The 19408-nt window shown below is 42.6% G+C and overlaps 2 protein-coding genes across 24 annotated transcripts in view; one reads left to right on the top strand and one right to left on the bottom strand.

The window, feature by feature from the left end:
- LOC105615213 (zinc finger protein 561) overlaps positions 1-18337 on the bottom strand; it is a 35888-nt gene extending 17551 nt beyond the window's left edge. For 5 of the 23 annotated variants that reach the window (XR_009600627.1, XR_009600625.1, XR_009600614.1 and 2 more), the window contains exons 1-3: positions 18229-18337; positions 9349-9433; positions 7653-7735 (exon numbers count right to left, since the gene is read on the bottom strand). Coding sequence is in view for 3 of the 23 variants with exons in the window: in XM_060415454.1 (XP_060271437.1) it covers positions 7653-7735; positions 9349-9370 (105 nt within the window). In the remaining 20 variants the exon portion in view is untranslated. Of the gene's footprint in view, positions 1-215; positions 2906-7638; positions 7736-9348; positions 9434-13633; positions 14448-18228 lie in introns of all 23 variants that reach the window. The other 18 variants (XR_009600622.1, XR_009600619.1, XR_009600624.1 and 15 more) reach the window with 8 other exon arrangements.
- Positions 18338-18370: 33 nt separating this feature from the next.
- The window catches only part of LOC101109964 (zinc finger protein 699), a 32647-nt gene continuing 31609 nt past the window's right edge, over positions 18371-19408 (top strand). Inside the window, exon 1 of the mRNA XM_012177858.5 lies at positions 18371-18796. The gene's annotated coding sequence lies outside the window, so the exon portion shown is untranslated. The remainder of the gene's footprint in view (positions 18797-19408) is intronic.

The raw sequence follows: 19408 nt of genomic DNA, 5'->3' as shown, positions 1-19408 counted from the left end.
TGGTAATGGTGTTGTGATAATGCTAAAAACTTCTGTTAAAAGTTTGTTTAAAATTTTTTAACTGAAGCATATTAATATATATGTCATGTTAGTTTCAGGTGTACAGCAAAGTGATTTACTTATATCTATTGTATACATATATGTATGTATACATGTGCATATATATATATACACAGACACACACATTTATAACTATATATTATACATATACATACATGGGCTTCCCTGGTGGCTCCATGGTAAAGAATCCACATGCCAGCGCAGGAGATGAAGGTTCGATCCCTAGGCTGGGAAGATCCCCTGGAGAAGGAAATGGTGGCCCACTCCAGTATTTTGGCCTGCAAAATTCCACGAACAGAGGAGCCTGGCAGGCTATCGTCCATAGGGTCACAAAGAGTTGGACATGACTGAGTGACTGAACAGAGCCCAATAGATCAAAGTAGAAAATAGTATGATCAACTCAATAACACACTAAAAACGTCTGACAGTACCCAACACTGCCTAATGATTTAAAGATACTTTTAGCTAACCCTATTAAAAAAAACCCCTCAACTTTTAAAATGGGCAAAATATGTTTTTCTAAAGAAAAATACAATGGCCATTAAGCATATGAAAATATGCTTATTATTAACCACCAGGGACATGCAAATTAAAACCACAAGATACTACTTGACACTCATTTTGATAATTATTATCAAAAAGACTAACAACTGGTGAGGATGTGGAGAAATCAGAACTCTTATTTGCTGATGGGAAAGAATAATGGTGCAGCTGCTTTAGAAATATTTGCATTTTATCAAAAGGTTACATATACGATTATCATAAGAATCAGCATTCCACTCCTAGGTATAAACCCAAGAGAGATAAAAAGAAGTCCACACAAAAACTTTAGCAGGAGAGCTCACAGCAGCATTATTTACAATAGCCAAAATGTGGAAAATAACCCAAATGCCCATTAAATTGTGAGTGGATAAATGTGATATATCCATACAAAAGAATATTACTTGGCCATTAACAGGAATTAAGTACTGATACTTCCTACAATGTGGATGAACCTTGAAAACATTATACTAAGTGAAAGAAGCCATTCACAAAAGACAAAATATTATATGATTACATGTATACGAAATGTCCAGGATGGACAAGTCTATAAAGACAAGAAACAGATTAGTGGTAGCGTGGGCCTGGTGGGTAGTGAGGCATGGGGAGTGAGTGCTAATGTGTACGGGATTTCTTTCTGGGAGGATGAAAAACTTCTAAAACTAGACTGCGGTGAGGGTGGCACATCTCTGGGAATACAGTAAATTACACTGGATGATACACTTTAGTTCAGTTCAGTCACTCAGTCACGTCCGACTCTTTGTGACCCCATGAATCGCAGCATGCCAGGCGTCCCTGTCCATCACCAACTCTTGGAGTTCACTCAGACTCACATCCATCGAGTCAGTGATGCCATCCAGCCATCTCATCCTCGGTCATCCCCTTCTCCTCCTGCCCCCAACCCCTCCCAGCATCAGAGTCTCTTCCAATGAGTCAAATCCTCGCATGAGGTGGCCAAAGTATTGGAGTTTCAGCTTTAGCACCATTCCTTCCAAAGAAATCCCAGGGCTGATCTCCTTCAGAATGGACTGGTTGGATCTCCTTGCAGTCCAAGGGACTCTCAAGAGTCTTCTATAACACCACAGTTCAAAAGCATCAATTCTTTGGCACTCAGCCTTCTTCACAGTCCAACTCTCACATCCATACATGACCACAGGAAAAACCATAGCCTTGACTAGATGGACCTTAGTCGGCAAAGTAATGTCTCTGCTTTTGAATATACTATCTAGGTTGGTCATAACTTTTCTTCCAAGGAGTAAACGTCTTTTAATTTCATGGCTGCAGTCACCATCTGCAGTGATTTTGGAGCCCAAGAAAATAAAGTCTGACACTGTTTCCACTGTTTCCCCATGAAGTGATGGGACCGGATGCCATGATCTTCGTTTTCTGAATGTTGAGCTTTAAGCCAACTTTTTCACTCTCCTCTTTCACTTTCATCAAGAGGCTTTTTAGTTCCTCATCACTTTCTGCCATAAGGGTGGTGTCATCTGCATATCTGAGGTTATTGATATTTCTCCTGGCAATCTTGATTCCAGCTTGTGTTTCTTCCAGCCCAGAGTTTCTTATGATGTACTCTGCATAGAAGTTAAATAAGCAGGGTGACAATATACAGCCTTGACGTACTCCTTTTCCTATTTGGAACCAGTCTGTTGTTCCATGTCCAGTTCTAACTGTTGCTTCCTGACCTGCATATAGGTTTCTTAAGAGGCAGCTCAGGTGGTCTGGTATTCCCATCTCTTTCAGAATTTTCCACAGTTTATTGTGATCCACACAGTCAAAGGCTTTGGCAGAGTCATATAAAGCAGAAATGGATGTTTTTCTGGAACTCTCTTGCTTTTTCCATGATCCAGCAGATGCTGGCAATTTGATCTCTGGTTCCTCTGCCTTTTCTAAAACCAGCTTTAAATTAACATCAGGAAGTTCACGGTTCACGTATTGCTGAAGGCTGGCTTGGAGAATTTTGAGCATGACTTTACTAGCATGTGAGATGAGTGCAATTGTGCGGTACTTTGAGCATTGTTTGGCATTGCCTTTCTTTGGGATTGGAATGAAAACTGACCTTTTCCAGTCCTGTGGCCACTGCTGAGTTTTCCAAATTTGCTGGCATATTGAGTGCAGCACTTTCACAGCATCATCCTTCAGGATTTGAAATAGCTCAACTGGAATGCCATTACCTCCACCAGCTTTGTTCGTAGTGATGCTTTCTAAGGCCCGCTTGACTTCACATTCCAGGATGTCTGGCTCTAGGTGAGTGATCACACCATTGTGATTATCTGGTCGTGAAGATCATTTTTGTTGGTAAAGACTGAAGGCAAAAGGAGAAGAGGGCAGTAGAGGATGAAATGGTTAGATAGCATCACTGACTCAATGGACATGAATCTGAGCAAACTCTGGGAGGTAATGGAGGACAGAGAAGGCTGGAGAGCTATAGTTCATGGGGTCACAAAGAGTCAGGCATGACTTAGCATGACTGAACAATAACAACAATAAAAACTATTACAAAAAATAATGTTAATAAACAACAAAAAAAAGCAGCACAAAAGGAAATGTCTTTAAACCTGAAAACATGTCAAAAATATACAGCAAGTGTTTCAATTTACTAGGTAAAAGCTGAAGGCCTTTGAAACACAGAAAAACAGTGGCTCCTTCTACGAAGCATGTCACAGACAGCACAGTAAACTGGGGAGAGTGGACAAGGATGGGGAGACATGATAGGCTAGAAGATAATAAAGGAAGAATATCATCCTGCCATTCCTGGATGATATGACAGTGTGTAAACATCCAAAAGCATCCACAGGTTAAGATTAATTGAAAACTAAGAGATATGCAGCTTGCTGGATACAGAATATAGCTCTGAGGACTCAAAACAGAACAAGGGGGCAGTTTGCAGTCTATAGGAACAGCACCTATGACCCCAAAACTCAAGTTCTAAAAATCGACCTTAAAATTTAAAATACTAAGTCCATAAATATGAAGAAACATGAACAAACCCATTCAGATGGGAACAACTCAATCGTCCACCAACAGGATGATTCCACACAACAGAACTGTAGAAGGTTTTTTTTTTTTTAAAAAGGCAGATCTCCGTGAACTAATGAGAACTTCAAGACACGTCATTAACGTAAGAAAATGAGACACAAGAATGGACATCTTACGGAAATGCAGTCTGACTTCGGCGAGGCTTTTTAAAGAGGGTGGATAGGAAATGGAGAAAAGACCCCGCACACGTACCCTGTCCGCATCTCCTCCTCGGTACAGACCGATCGATTGAGCAGTCTTTCTGGAGATGGGAAAAGCGCGGGCCCCAACAGGTGGGGATGGAGTCGGTCGCTGCTGGGAGTAAAAGCGGCGGCTCTTGCAGCCCCATGCACGCAGCTAAGGCTAGCAGTCGTGCGAGAAGCTTGGCAATAGACGCTGCAGTCCACGACAGCTCGCACCTTCTATCATACCCATGATCCTTCCCCGTTCTCCAAAGGCCACCCCAGACTCGAGTCAGAACCTGGGCTTGGGTCTGGCCGGATCGGATGCCAACGGATCACGCCGTTCCCGTTCCCGTTCCCGGAGGCGCACTTCTGCTTCTGGTCTCGACCTTAACTCCGAAGAGTGGGCAGGGCTGCTGCTGCTGTCGTGTCACTTCAGTCGTGTCCGACTCTCTGCGACCCCACAGACAGCAGCCCACCAAGCTCCCCCGTCCCTGGGATTCTCCAGGCAAGAACACTGGAGTGGGTTGCCGTTTCCTTCTCCAATGCATGAAAGTGAAAAGTGAAAGTGAAGTGGCTCCGTCGTTTCCGACTGTTCGCGATCCCATGGACTGCAGCCCACCAGGCTCCTCTGTCCATGGGATTTTCGAGGCAATAGTACTGGAGAGGGGTGCCATTGCCTTCTCCGGTGGGCGGGGCTAGGATGCGGCAAAGCAGAGAGTGGCTAAGGCCCAGTGAGGCTGCTGGGCCACAAGCTGAGGACAAGCCCAGTAAAGTTTGGGGGCTTGCCAGGTGTGTCGTGTTAAAGAATCCACCTGGCAATGCAGGAGATGGCAGGTTTTATCCCTAGATCGAGAAGATCCCCTGGAGTAGGAAATGGCAACCCACTCTAGTATTCTTGCCTGGAAAATGCCATGGGCAGAGCAGCCTGGCGGCCTGAAGTCCATGGGGTCACAGAAGTTGGACAGCCCGAGAACCCATGCAGGACATTTTATTTCAAGCAAAAGAGGCTTATCAAGTAAAGTAACTTACTCTTGATGTCACATTAAAATATAAAATGATGCCCAGGTACATGAGCCCAGGTCTTTGACTCCATCTGCTCTCCCCAAGGGAAAACGTAGAGGTCCCCAAGAGTTTGAAAAGGAGACAGAGCAGTCAAAAGGAGTCCAAACTTCACTTCCTCAGCCATTATGGATTCTCTTGTGTAGTCAATGCCTCTCCCTTCTTCCTAACCAAAATAAGCCCCCCAGAAGTCAGAGACCTTTCTGTCCCAATTCTGATTTAAACAATGATCATCCTGGTATTAAAAACAAATAACCAGAGAGTCTAGATCAGACTTTAAGCTACCTGCTGAGACAGACAGACAGAGACAGGCAGGCCACTACAAATCTGAGAATGGCCAAAATCTGATACCAATAATGACAAACACTGGTAAAGTTATAGAACAGGAAAGCTCATTCAGTGCTGGTGGAAATACAAAATTGTACAGCCACTTTGGGATACAATTTGGTGGTTGCTTACAAAACTAAACATAATCCTACCAAGTAATACAGTAGTCACACTCTTTGATATTTACTCAAGTAATCTGAAAACGTATGTCCACACAAAAACCAGCACATGCATGCTCTGGGTTTTTTTGGCCGGGGGGGGGGGGGGGGGGGGGGGGGTTGTTTCTTTGCACATGAACGTTTATAGCAGTTTTACTCATAACTGCCAAAACTTAGAAGCGGTCAAGATGTCCTTCAGAAGGTGAACAGGTAAGAAACAACAGATTACCAGAGCTAAATTGAATGAACTATCAGGCCATGAAAAGAACTTAAATGCATATATATTAAGTGAAAGAAGCCATTCTGGAAAGATTAAATACTGTATGATTCCAACTGTAAGACACTCTGGAAAAGACAAAATTGGAGATCAGTGATTGCCAGCGATTAGTGAAAGTGATTGGTAGAATACATAAGCAGGGCACAGAGGATTTTTAGGGCAGTGAAAATACCCTGTATGATACTATAATGAATATATACCATTACAGTTGACCCTTGAACAACAAGGGTTGATCTGAACAGGTCCACTTATATGTAGATTTTTTTTTTTCAATGAGTACATACTAGAGTACTACACAGTTCATGGATGGTTGTATTCACAGGTGCAGAACCCAGAAGGCTGACTGGTGAGTTGTACTGGGGTTTTTGACTTTGAAGAGGGTCAGGGTCCTTAGACCCCATGTGTTCAGCATTCAACTGCAGTTCTCAAATGAGATTCATTCAATTGAGAAATTCACATCTGGTTCAATAGTTTTATGCCAGCTTCACCATTCCTGGCCTCAGGTTCTGCTTGGCACCTGGAAGCCATCTATGTGGGTACCCTCAGGACTTACTATTACATCAAATTAGTGTCCCCCACCCCTGTCCTAAATATTTTTATCCATCAGAAGTAGGAGCAGTGTTTGGTGGTCCTGAAGTGGAAGAACCTTGAGGTCAGGGCCAAAGATTTTTAATGATTATAGCAGGGAGCAGAGCAAAGTTTGGTGAGAAGAGACATGCCACTTGTCTGAATTTCTGGGCTGTCTGACCCCTTCTGGAACTTCCTTCTACCTCCTCCCTCCCAAATTAAAACAATGGAATAGACCTCTTCAGTGAATTCTCCTTTCTAGGCTGTATCCCAATGAATAAGCAGCCTGCCCTCCGTGTTTCTGTTGGGTGCAGCCTTGTCATTTCCTCTAGGAACAAGAAGCTCTGGGTTTCTAGTGAGGTGCATGGTATGGATGGCCAGGGCAGAGTTACTGGCAAAAGGTGTGTGTGCTTGTATTTACAGTAGAGCTCAGGAAGGCCCTCTCTCTTTTTTCTGGTGATATATGGTGTGGACCATCTTTTCACACACTTATTTGCTATTTGTATGTCTTCTTTGCTGCTGTGTCTATTAAGGACTCAGTCCATTTTAAACCAGCTATTTGTTTTCTTATTGTTGAGTCTTAAGAGTCTTTTATCAGTTGTCTTTTGCAAATATTTTCTCTAAATCTGTGTTTGCCTTCTTACTCTCTGGACAATACCTTCAGCAGAGCAGAAATTTTTAATTTTAACAATGTCTGTTTATCAATTATTTCTTTTATGGATCATGTCTTCCATGTTATATTTAAAAAAGTATTGCCATTCCCCAAGGGCTTCTAAGTTTTCACCTGTTATCTTCAAGGAGTTTTACAGTTTTGTATTTAATACCTAGGGCTGCAATGCATTTTGAATTAACTTTTGTTCAGAGTGTTAAGGTCAGTGTCTAGATTTATTCTTTTGCATGTGGATGTCTGGCTGTTCCAGCATCATCTGTTGAAAAGAATTATATTTCTACATTCCATTTCCTTCACTCCTTTGTCAAAGATCAGCTGACCATATTTATGCTTAACATTAGTCTTTAAAAATGAGAGTATATACAAGAAACAAATTGGTATGATTGAACTTTTTTTTTTCCTTTCATTTTCACTGCAGTGCATGGTTCCAGGCCTCACTGCTTTCAAGCAAAATGAAGTGATCATTCTGCAACAAAGCTCTGTTGTATTCTTTACTTTCATAAGGATTCTTATAGAGTTGAGCTGATAGTTGACCAAAATGAAATAGTTTATCCAAAACTTCATCAGAATGACATATATGGGAATATTTAGCCAAGTGAATTCTATGTAAAGAAATATATTATGAGGGGTATTTCAAGTATCTGCCAAATTCACAATGCTCAGAGACTGAAAAACAGGTGAATGACACAAGCCTCAGATATCTGTCAAGGTTATCGTGCTGCTTTTCTATTTTATGGAACTGTTAAACTTCCACTAGTGGAAGGGAAGGAATTATACCTTGTGAATCTTACCATGTCTACCACGTTGGATTTTTTCCCATTCAAAATATTCCACTGAGGTGCTGACCTTCTGGTATTGAGACAAATCTCCCAATCTGAAATAAGATTACAGATTATGTTATTACAGATTATGTTATGTCCAAAAATTATGTTATTGGAAAATAAATGGAAGGAAGGTGTTAAAAATGAAGGCCAATGTGTATTTACTTTCAAACACTGACTTAAACACAAAATTAAAATTCAAAAATGGGACAGATTCTACTGTCAGGCCGAAAGAAAGTTTCCAAAGGTGAGGGAAAAGTTAAAGAGAAGAAAAGTTTGGACTTCCCTGGTGGTACAGTAGATAAGAATCCACCTGCCAATGCAGGGGATGTGGGTTCGGTCCCTGGTCCGAGAAGATCCCACTTGCTGTGGAAAAACTTAGCCCACGTGCCACAACTGCTGAGCCCGAAAGCCTAGAGCCTGTGCTCTACAACAAGAGAGGCTACCAAAATGAGAAGCCTGTGCGCCACAACAAGGAGCAGTCCCCACTTGTCACAACTAGAGAAAGCTGCGAACAGCAATGAAGACCCAGCACAGCCAAATAAATAAATAATTAGCCTTTTCCCCCCTCTTGGAAAACTTTCCATTTTCTTCAGCTTTCCTCTTAGTTCTACCTGAAAGATCAGACGAGGTCTGCATAACTGGTGCCCTGCTCTGAGAGGAAGATGCCTGATATAAGACTAACATGTAAGGGATGACAAATACTTCCATAAATAAGGGGCCGAGAGTCTGCTCTTCAGGGATACCAAATACTCTCAGGTATAACTTGAGAAACAACAAAATGTTCATGTCAACTTTATCAAACCAGTAAACTTCAAAATAAAACTAAAACGCACACATATTCACATTCTCTCTCTCTCTCTCTCACAAAATAGACTCCCTATCTTTTGCCTAAAACCCAAGCTCAAGCTTATATACACAATTAAGTCCTAAGCCTTTTATCCTAGAAAAAATAAAGTCAGTACAACGGACAGATCTTCATTTTTCAAGAGGAAGCCATTGTACTGTAAAGTCTGTGACCTCAAAGGTCACGAGATCCTACACCATCACAAACATCCTGGCATCAGGCAGTTGCCATCTCCATCAGTTGTGCACTTGAAAAAGAGGAAGGGAGACCCAAAGCCTAGACAGGTTTCGTGTTCTCCCACCATCAACCCTGGGGCTTGATAGTCCTCAAGCCCCTTCTCCCCTCTACCTGGACATATTCATAGTGATCTCATCCAATTGTGTAGCTTAAGAGTACCTCTCTCTCTCCTAACGATGTATCTCACCACAACTAGATTGTGACCTCTTCTGGTCTTAATTTTCTCTAGTGATAGGATTAGCAATAGTTCTGAGCACATTATAGACAATAAATGCTGGAAATGCATCACTCCTCCAGTGACAGCACAAATTCTCAGAATCACATGTCAGCTCTCTGTCTATTATAGCAAAATGAGGGCACAGAACCAGCATGGATGATCGGATTGAATTAGTAAATACTGGGATGATGGTATCATTCTCTTATGTAAATGAAAGGCCCTAAGATCTGAGGAAATTTAACTTGGACTCAGTCCCTAAGCAGGTTCTGTTGGAATAAAAAACTCTGTTTCACTAGAAGGAAACACATCTACCTGGAAGGAAGAAACGTGCTTTTCTAAAAGAATAGAATAAATTTCCTACTCACTTGAAAATAATTTGTCAGACATCCAGTCAGAGTCCTTTCCCCTTCTGACTTCTCTTCATAAAGACAGAAAAATTCCCGAGAAAGCCTTAAGGAGAAGAAACAAAACCTGAGAATTCAGGCTGCCCACAGTTTCCATACTCACAAGCCTGGAAACACCCCACACTAATTCTAAGTAAACACATACACACTGCTGCCATAAAATGCCCTACAATCTGCCTCACCTGAAATTAGAAATGGATTTTGCTAAAAAGGAAAAAAAGTTTAATAATGTAATTTCATTTTACAGATAAAGTCTAGACAGGTAAAATTGTTTATTTTTTATTTTTTTTTTGGCTAACAGTGATAATTCATCATGTAATTAAGCAGAACTTCTCTCACAAAAATGGGCAGACTTACCCTTCTCTCCCCAAGTCCCAGGATTTACACAACAGGATATTGTTATATACTTAAGCACCCTCCTAGACAGCCCAGAAGCAGGACTATGTAGACCCAGACCACAAAGACATTCTGCTCACAGGCCAGTAAAGAACTGTCTCTGAAAGGAGCATCAGCAAGTACTTGCCACAAGGGAAAAAATCAAGGGCTGGCATCTGTGAATCTGACAGTGAAATCTGCCTTATACATGTTATTCCCGAAGTCTCTTCAAGACAGTTCAATTCCGATTAAGTAGTAGTGGGAGTCTTGCCTCATGCCATCAATCTTTAAGCAGTAGGCATTACTGATTTGTCATCAAGCATCATTTATTAGTCATCGCTCTGTAGAAGACGGCCATTATATATTATGTGAAAGTCATTAGAAACTGTAGACGACATGAATATAAATAATTGTCATTTACTGAGGACCCATTATGTACTGGAAACACTGAAAGCTCATATGATTATCAAGTTATTCTTACTGTCATTCAATAGTTGAGGCAATTCATGCGCAAACAGCAGTAGTAATTGGTCCAAGATCACCGCTTAGGAAGTGGTGAGCCAGAGCCTGATTCGAGGTTACTCTGTCTCAAAAGCCTGAACTCCTAAGATTATTGTTAATTCTCCAATATGACTGGACAGTGATCACGAAATAGTGTGCAGGAAACGATTAACTTAGCAGGTCTGGGTTGCCCAAAATTTTTACTAGGAATATGAGTATGAACATATGATGTAAGAAAAGATATATTTTAATTGGGTTTTTGAAGAATAATAATATAAGAGTACGTTCACAATATAATTTATATGGAAAGGAGGATATAAAGTTATAAATATTTTTTTTCTTTTCTTCTTTCTTTTTCTCTTGGACTGCCTATTTATTTATTTAAAAACAATTTTTATTTTTACTTTATTTTACTTTTACAATACTGTATTGGTTTTGCCATCATTGACACGAATCCAATGTAAATAAGTAAGTTTTTTAAAAATATTTTTTAAAAAACTTACTTATTTACATTTTTGGCCACTTTGTGTGGCATGTAGGATCTTAGCTCCCCAACCAGGGATCGAACTTGTGCCCCCTGCAGTGGCAGCATGGCGTCTTAAGCACTGGACCACCAGAAAAGTCCTGAAAATATCGATTTTAGATATCCACTGAAAGGCCTAGACACAATTAAACCCCAGGAACACTGAATCCATGTATCATACAGACCTTGGTGTCTACAAGGAAACAGGCTTCTTGGAGAAATCACTGATTATGGTCTCTTAACAGTCAAGTTTGGGGCTTCTCTGGTGCCTCAGCAGTAAAGAATCTGCCTGCAATGCAGCCAGGAGACCTGGGTTTGATCCCTGGGTTGGGAAGATACCCTGGAGGAGGGCATGGCAACCCACTCCAGTACTCTTGCCTGCAGAATTCCATGGACAGAGGAGCCTGGCAGGCTACAGTCCATAGGGTCACACAGAGTTGGATATGACTCAAGTGACTAAGCAGCAACAGTCAAGTTCAAAGTGACCTGGGAATTGACGCTCAAAGACTTATAGGGATGTGTTGAAAGGACACATGAATCAAATTAAAAGGACTACTCTTGACCAAGTTTGGGAGAGCCTGAGCATCAAATAACAGCATCTGTTTATAATATGATAAATGAAAGAGAAACAGGGGAATATGTTGTGAAACCGTGAAAGGGAAAAAACAAATAGAGAAGGCAGGGTACGTGGGGAGAGAAAGCTCTTGTTTACAAAAGACTGACAGCAAGAGAATGGAAAAATTTGGAAAAAAAGAAAGAGAATTAGAAACAACAACAACAACAAGCACTTTTCAAGACCCCAGTGTAAAAATAGGTAGAAGTAAAGAGCAACAAGTGATGCTAAAACCACTGGGTGAAAGGGCTGGGCAACAGATTACTCCCCTGTTGCCAAGTTATCACCCTCAGATTGTTGTGGTTTAGTTGCTGAGTCATGTCCAACTCTTTTGTGACCCCACAGATTAGCCCATCAGGCTCTTCTGTTCATGGGATTTCCCAGACAAGAATCCTGGAGTGGGTTGTCATTTTCTTCTCCAGGGGATCTTCCTGACAAAGGGATCAAACCAGCATTCCTGCACTGTGGACAGATTCTTTACCACCGAGCCACCTGGGAAGCTTATCACCTACAGATTACCACCAAGAAAGATGTGACTGTGCGAGACAGAGATGGGTACCTTAACTAAACGCGTTGCACTCCTAATACACAGTGGACGACTTGCATTTATGTGCCTCCTGAGGTGATAGAACATGAAGTACACATCACCTGGGAAATTTTCAAGTCTTTAAACCTGCAGTCTAACGCAGTAGTCATTGTCTTGCTCTATGCGGCTATTGTGAGTACGAAATATGGCTAGTGAGACTGAGGGGCTGAATTTGTCATTTTACTCACTTTTAATTAAATTTTAGAAATAAAACTGTTCAGTTACTAAAAAAATCTTTCAGTATGTTTGGAGCAATCTGGGTTTCCCCAAATATTTTTTTTCAACAGTCAATTTTCTGAAAGCTAAATACAGATCAGGAATTTCTAATAAAAATTTAGCATCCATACTGAGGTGAGCTTAGGTGTAAAATACATATCAGAGTCCAACAACTTGGTACAAAAGAAATGTAAAATTTCTCACTAATAACTTTCTATAAGCTACATTGGTCATTAATTTCACCAACAGTTATATATTAATAACTGGGTAAATTGGGTTAGCTATGACATATTATTAAAAATAACTTCACATGTATATTTTCTCCTAATTTGACTACTAAAATTTTTTAAATCACATTACATTTGTATTAGATACTACTGGCTGTACCAGGTGACTCAGTGGTAAAGAACCTGCCTGCAAAGGCAGGTGACCTGGGTTTGACCCCTGGGTCAAGAGGATCCCCTGGAGGAGGGAATGGCAACCCACTCCAGTAGTCTTGCCTGGAAAATCCTATGGACAGAGGAGCCTGGTGGGCTACAGTCCATGAGGACGCAAAAGACACAGACACGACAGCACACACACCCTAGACTCAATGTCCACTTTATGAGATACACAATTACATGAAATTAAAGGAAAACATCACCATATGGGAATGCCAACATTTTTCCATATAAATCTCCTGGACTGCAGGAACCAAAAATACTGGCAAATGTTTTCGGTAAAACAGATGTAAAACCTAAATGCAAGGTGCAAACCTTATTTGAATCCAGCTCCCTCCAAAACCAGACAACTATAAAATATACTTTTGGAAAACTGGAGAAATTTTGATTTTCTTGGATGTACAACGGAGTTTTGTTCTTAGTAGGAAACTGTCCTCATTCTTAGAAGTCAATGTCTGCAATTTACCATTAAATGGTTCATCATTTTATATATATATAAAATGACAGACAAAATCTTAAATTAGTGAACTTAGATTCATGGATATTCCTTTTATTGACCACAAATTTTCTTAAGATAAAAATTTCAAGATGAGGGAATTTCTTGGTGGTCCAGTGGTTAGGACTCCGCACTGTCAATCCCGTGGGCCAGGGTTCACCTCCTGGTGGGGGAACTAAGATCCCTCCAGCCGTGCAGCACGGGCGAAAAAAAAAGAAAGAGAAATTCTATATGAATACCTAGAATAAAAATCTACCCGTCAAAACTCTTCTTACGTAAATTCAATTCCAACGGCAGCTACTAACGGAAAACAGCCTCGATTGGCTTCCTTCCCAGAGGCTTCTATATTTTGAAGGTTTGGGGCTTTACGGGGCTCTCATATGGTAAATTTATTATTTATATGAATGCCTTCACTCCTACTCTTATTAAGATCAAACACACGTGCTCCCTAATAACCTACAAAGGTTTCTTCTCTTTCCAACGGAATATGACTTACCAAACTTCAATGATCGACAACCACGGCCGGAGTAAAGCCACCGAGAGCCCACCGGGACCCGGGGAGTCGAGAAGGACAGAGATGCTATTTCTTTTCCCTGCGGAGGAAGGACCCAAAGGCTGCTCTGGAGGCTTGTGAAATCGGGAGCCACGCGGATGGAGAGTAGGCCGGCCCGGCCCGCCTCCTCCCGGGACTGCCGCCGGGACTCCTGCGGGCCGAGTGGGTCCGAGCTCTCGGAGGAGGGGCCGCCGCCCCGCAGCACCGGCGGGAAGCCAGGGCGGCCAGGTCAGCCCTCGAGGCCACTGTCCTTGGACTTCAAGCCTCCTCTTGGGTCTGTTCCCCTCCTGCTTGACCACACAGAGACGAGACGAGAGAAACGAAAATTTCACCTCACACCGGAGCCGGGGCACACAAATAACAGACCTTCCGCGTTGCCCACGCGCAAATACAAACGCGCAGGCGCACTTCCAGTGCCCGCGTGCAGCCTAAGGGCTGGGGCCTCGGAGGTTGGGCGGGCCCTAGAGGCCACTGCTTCTAAAGTCCCGGATCCGGGAGTTATACCCTTTTCCTTCCGCTGAGAGGCACTGAGGCGCAGGATCCGGACCCGCATGGCGGGGCTGTGGCCCAAGATTGGCTCGGAGGTTTGCTTTCCTCAGTAGTTCATGCATCTTACATAAATGACAATTGCTTTCAAATTTGGGTGCATAATTGAATAGTCATATCATGGAGGCAGATAATTAAGGCGACAGTGCACAGTTCACAATAAGCTTTAGGAATCCTAAATACGTGTACCGTGAACTTCCAGATGTTCAAGCTGGATTTAGAAAAGGCAGAGGAACCAGAGATCAAATTGCCAACATCCGCTGGATCATGGAAAAAGCAAGAGAGTTCCAGAAAAACATCTATTTCTGCTTTATCGACTATGCCAAAGCCTTTGACTATGTGGATCACAATAAACTGTGGAAAATTCTGAAAGAGATGGGGATACCAGACCACGTGATCTACCTCTTGAGAAACCTGTATGCAGGTCAGGAAGCAACAGTTAGAACTGGACATGGAACAACAGACTGGTTCCAAATAGGAAAAGGAGTACATCAAGGATGTATATTGTCACCCTGCTTATTTAACTTATATGCAGAGTACATCATGAGAAACTCTGGGCTGGAAGAAACACAAGCTGGAATCAAGATTACTGGGAGAAATATCAATAACCTCAGATATGCAGATGACACCACCCTTATGGCAGAAAGTGATGAGGAACTAAAAAGCCTCTTGATGAAAGTAAAAGGGGAGAGTGAAAAAGTTGGCTTAAAGCTCAACATTCAGAAAACGAAGATCATGGCATCCGGTCCCATCACTTCATGGGGAAATAGATGGGGAAACAGTGGCTGACTTTATTTTTTTGGGCTCCAAAATCAGTGCAGATGGTGACTGCAGCCATGAAATTAAAAGACGCTTACTCTTTGGAAGGAAAGTTATGACCAATCTAGACAGCATATTAAAAAGCAGAGACATTACTTTGCCAACAAAAGTCTGTCTAGTCAAGGCTATGGCTTTTTCTGTGGTCATGTATGGATGCGACAGTGAGACTATAAAGAAAGCTGAGCGCCGAAGAATTGATGCTTTTAAACTGTGGTGTTGGAGAAGACTCTTGAGAGCCCCTTGAACTGCAAGGAGATCCAACCAGTCCATCCTAAAGGACATCAGTCCTGGGTGTTCATTGGAAGGACTGATGTTGAAGCTGAAACTCCAATATTTTGGCCACCTGATGCAAAGAGCTGACTCACTGTAAAAGACCCTGATGCTGGGAAAGATTGAAGTCAGGAGGAGAAGGGGACGACAGAGGATGAGATGGTTGGATGGCATCACTGACTCGATGGACATGGGTTTGGGTGGACTTCAGGAGTTGTCGGTGATGGACAGGGTGGCCTGGCATGCTGCAATTCATGGGGTCGCAAAGAGTTGGACACAACTGAGCAAATGAACTGAACTGAACTGAACTGAACTAAGTTGTCTTTCAGCAAAAGGAAACGGAATTTTTAAAAATTTATTTTACTTTATATTGATGTATTTACTTTGCTGCATTGGATCTTAGTATTGGCGCACAGGCTTAGCTGCCCTGCAGCATGTGTGATCTTAGTTCCCTCACCAGGGATGAGCCAGCATCCCCTGCATTGGAAGGGAGATTCTTAACCACTGGACCACTGGGGAAGTCCCCAGGAAAGGGAATTTTTAATAGCTGTTACTCAGTTTGGTGTGAGGACTTGTTTCTCAGTGTTACATCATGAACTATACAATTAACCTACTAAATCTGATTTAATTATAATTTATCCTCAGAAACTTTGTGTCTTATTTCTTTATTTTTGGCTGGGAGGCTTGCAAGATCTTAGTTCCATGACCAGGGATTGAATCCAGGCCCCCTGCAATGAAAGCACTTATCCCTAACCACTGGATCACCAGGGAATTCCCAGAAACTGTATATCTTTAGATAACAAAGTTTTCCAGAGATAAAAATATTTCTCTTGAGGGGAGGTTAGATCAGGTGAATATAAAAGTTCAGCAGAGGATGAGATGGTTGGATGGCATTACCAACTCAATGGGCATGAGTTTGACCAAGCTCTGGGAGCTGGTGAAGGACAGGGAAGCCTGGCATGCTGCAGTTCATGGGGTTGGACAGGACTGAGCAACTGGACAACAACACCACCACCTAGACTCAAAGTAGAAGAATAGGGAGGTTGAAAGGCTTGGAGATTATGGTTGAGAAACTGGAAGAAGTAGGAGGGGATGTTAGTGAAGCCTTGTGACATCATACTTCCAGGTGTATTGTTTTGTCATACTAAAGTGAAAAGGTATTTGGAGTCAGGATGTAGAGGAATACTAGAGAAAGCTGAACAGAGACCTACTACTGTAAAGTATGCTGATTTCAGAAGAAAAGAAGCCAGAATGGCAGTTGGGTTGGGGGGCCACAGGAAATGTGGGCACATGATAGAATTTATAACCCTTTTTTTTCCCCACAAAATAATTCCCCTTATATTTTTTTAAGAGGATAGGAGTGTTTCAGAGATTAGTACAAGGAATGAGTAAGCTCTTGACTATGAAATCTCCAACAATAGATCATAGTGCCTCTAGTTCTTTGAGATTGTTGTTGTTTAGTTGATAAGTCACGTCTGACTCTTTTGCGATCCCATGGTATATAGCCCACCAGGCCCTTCTGACCATGCGATTTCCCAGGCAAGAATTCTGGAGTGGGTTGCCAGAACTGTGCAATTGCAGAGGCATTGTGGGGTTTATACTGATTCATATGGGTCTATAATCTTTCTTTCCCCCACATCTGTAGATGAGAAGTCAGTTATTGAGAAAAGTAAATCAGAAAACTGAACTAATTAGTGAGTCGGAGAAACATGAGTGGAGGGTCTTTAAGGGAAGCCAATATAAATTAGTATATTAGGACATCAGAGCCTGAGAGATTAAAAAAGGGAAAAAAAATCTTTCAGGTGTGAACCTAATAGTGGCTCTTCATTGAGTCAAAAGTTCCCATCTAAATAGATTAGTGGGGATGAAGAACTGAGAAAGATGTGTTGAGTATTAACGGTCCCAGAGAGACAGGCCGGAGAAGGCAATGGCACCCCACTCCAGTACTCTTGCCTGGAAAATCCCATGGACGGGGGAGCCTGGTAGGCTGCAGTCCATGGGGTCACAAATAGTCGGACACGACTGAGCGACTTCTCTTTCACTTTTCACTTTCATGCATTGGAGAAGGAAATGGCAACCCAGTCCAGTGTTCTTGCTTGGAGAATCCCAGGGACGGGGGAGCCTGGTGGGCTGCCATCTCTGGGGTCGCACAGAGTCGGACACGACTGAAGTGACTTAGCAGCAGCAGCAGAGAGACAGGCAAGGTTGGGAGAAAAAGACGGAGTGGGAGAGAAGGTGGAAACATATGGTTGGTAAATCCCACCATTGAGAACTTTTTATTGCTTCAAGAAAGGTCCATGGAAGACTGAGAGAAATTAATGGTGGAGAATATGTCTCAAGTGTCTTAAAAAACTGGATGTTTGATGGCAACTCACAAGCAGAGTTATTTTACCTTGCTGACCCAAGGGCCATTTGTAATGTAAGTTTTAAACATATTCACACCCTCTTGGTGTATGTGTGTGGCATAATATCTTGACATGCAAATAAAGTTTGGGGTGGGGGTTCCATTCTGTATCTGCAGAGTGACTATGACAATAGAATAACTGGTTCTGTGGATACCAGTAAGCCTCCTTTTCCAGCTGCTCGTCTCCCCAGTGGGCTCCTGAACAAAGTAGCCACGGTGGCAGGGAGGAAAGTTATACACGGGCTCAGCAAAAACCTACCACCTCGGGACTTCTCTGGTGGTCCAGTGGTTAAGCATGTGGTTAATTTCTGTCTTGCAATGCAGGCAACAGAGGTTCAATCCCTGATTGGGAAACTAAGATCCCACATGGGAATATTCAACTAAGCCACGCCCCTAGGCCTGGTCGCGTCCCAGCTCCGCCCCACAGGCCTAGTCAACCAAGCCCCGCCACAGGCCTGGTCCTGCTCCAGCGTCATCCAACGCCAAGTCCTCGGCTTACCCGGCTCCAAGACCCCGACGCGTCTTTCCCTGGAGGAAACTAGCACTTCTCCGCTTGCAATGGCGGAAGCTGCAACCGCCATCCCAAATTTCCCAGCTCCCGAGACCCCGCCCCTTACGCTGTACGTGGCTCGGAAACCGGAAGCAGCAGCACGCTTCTGCGCGTGCGCGAGCGGGCGGCCTTGTCTTCTTGCATCTCTGTCTAAATCTGATAGAAATTTTCCCATCCAGTTCGACCCAGGCGGCCCAAAGTCTGGTGCTCGGGAGGTGGGGAACTCGGCCTTGGGATCTGTGGTCAAAAGGCTGCCGCTTGGGCTCCCCGCCCCTCCCGGGGTCTGTAGCAGCCGCGGCTGGTCCCAAACTCACTGAATCAGGAACTCTGTGAGGGTCCAGCAGTCGCGGTGAATCGGCTGCAGGCAAGAGTTGAAGGGCCATTCTCGTGCTTAATCGGCCTCCAAAAGCATCCTCTGCTCTCCTTTCGGAAAGGACAAGCATCCTTGCCATTCGGGTCACGAGGACCTGAGCCTCCACCTCGTTTCTGCGCCTGTCTGTGGATTTCGGTTTGTTCGGTGAGTGCGGGGTGACGTTTGCTTAACTCCGTCTGCATCTCCTTTCTAGGTGCAAGAGATAGATTTTAACCTGTTTTTTCTTTTTCTTTGATTGTGGGAGTTAGTTTGCTACATTATATTCAGGTACATACTAGTGAACTGATTACTTAGTATCTTTTTAACCCCTGTTTGCCAGTTGCTGCTCTGAATGTTGATCAATTATCCATAGATTTTTAAAAATTTTCACACCGGAAGTGTGATCATATGCCAGTTTTAGCGTTTTCTTTTTTATTCCTTGTGTCTTACATTTTTGTTTATTTAGTGCATTTCCCAGGACTTTCAGTTCAATGTAGAAAAGCATATAAATTGCATCCTTGCCTTGTTCCTGATCCCAGAGGGAATTCTGTCATTTCATTATTAAATAGGATGTTTGCTATAGGTGTTTGTAGATAATATATATATTTTCTAATTAAAGCCTATTTCCTTCTAGTCCTAGTGGGTTAAATTATTATCATCAATGGGTATTGATAGACATAAGTCACTATTTTCTATTGAAGGGGATAAGTCATATGATCTTTTTCTATTGATGTGAATTATATTTATCACATGTAATATTTAGTCTTTTTTTATGTA

The sequence above is a fragment of the Ovis aries genome, chromosome 5, assembly GCF_016772045.2.
Source record: "Ovis aries strain OAR_USU_Benz2616 breed Rambouillet chromosome 5, ARS-UI_Ramb_v3.0, whole genome shotgun sequence".
Classification (NCBI taxonomy): Eukaryota; Metazoa; Chordata; class Mammalia; order Artiodactyla; family Bovidae; genus Ovis; species Ovis aries.
The sequence above is the reverse complement of the archived record's forward strand: the minus strand, read 5'-3'. Positions and strand labels throughout refer to the sequence as shown.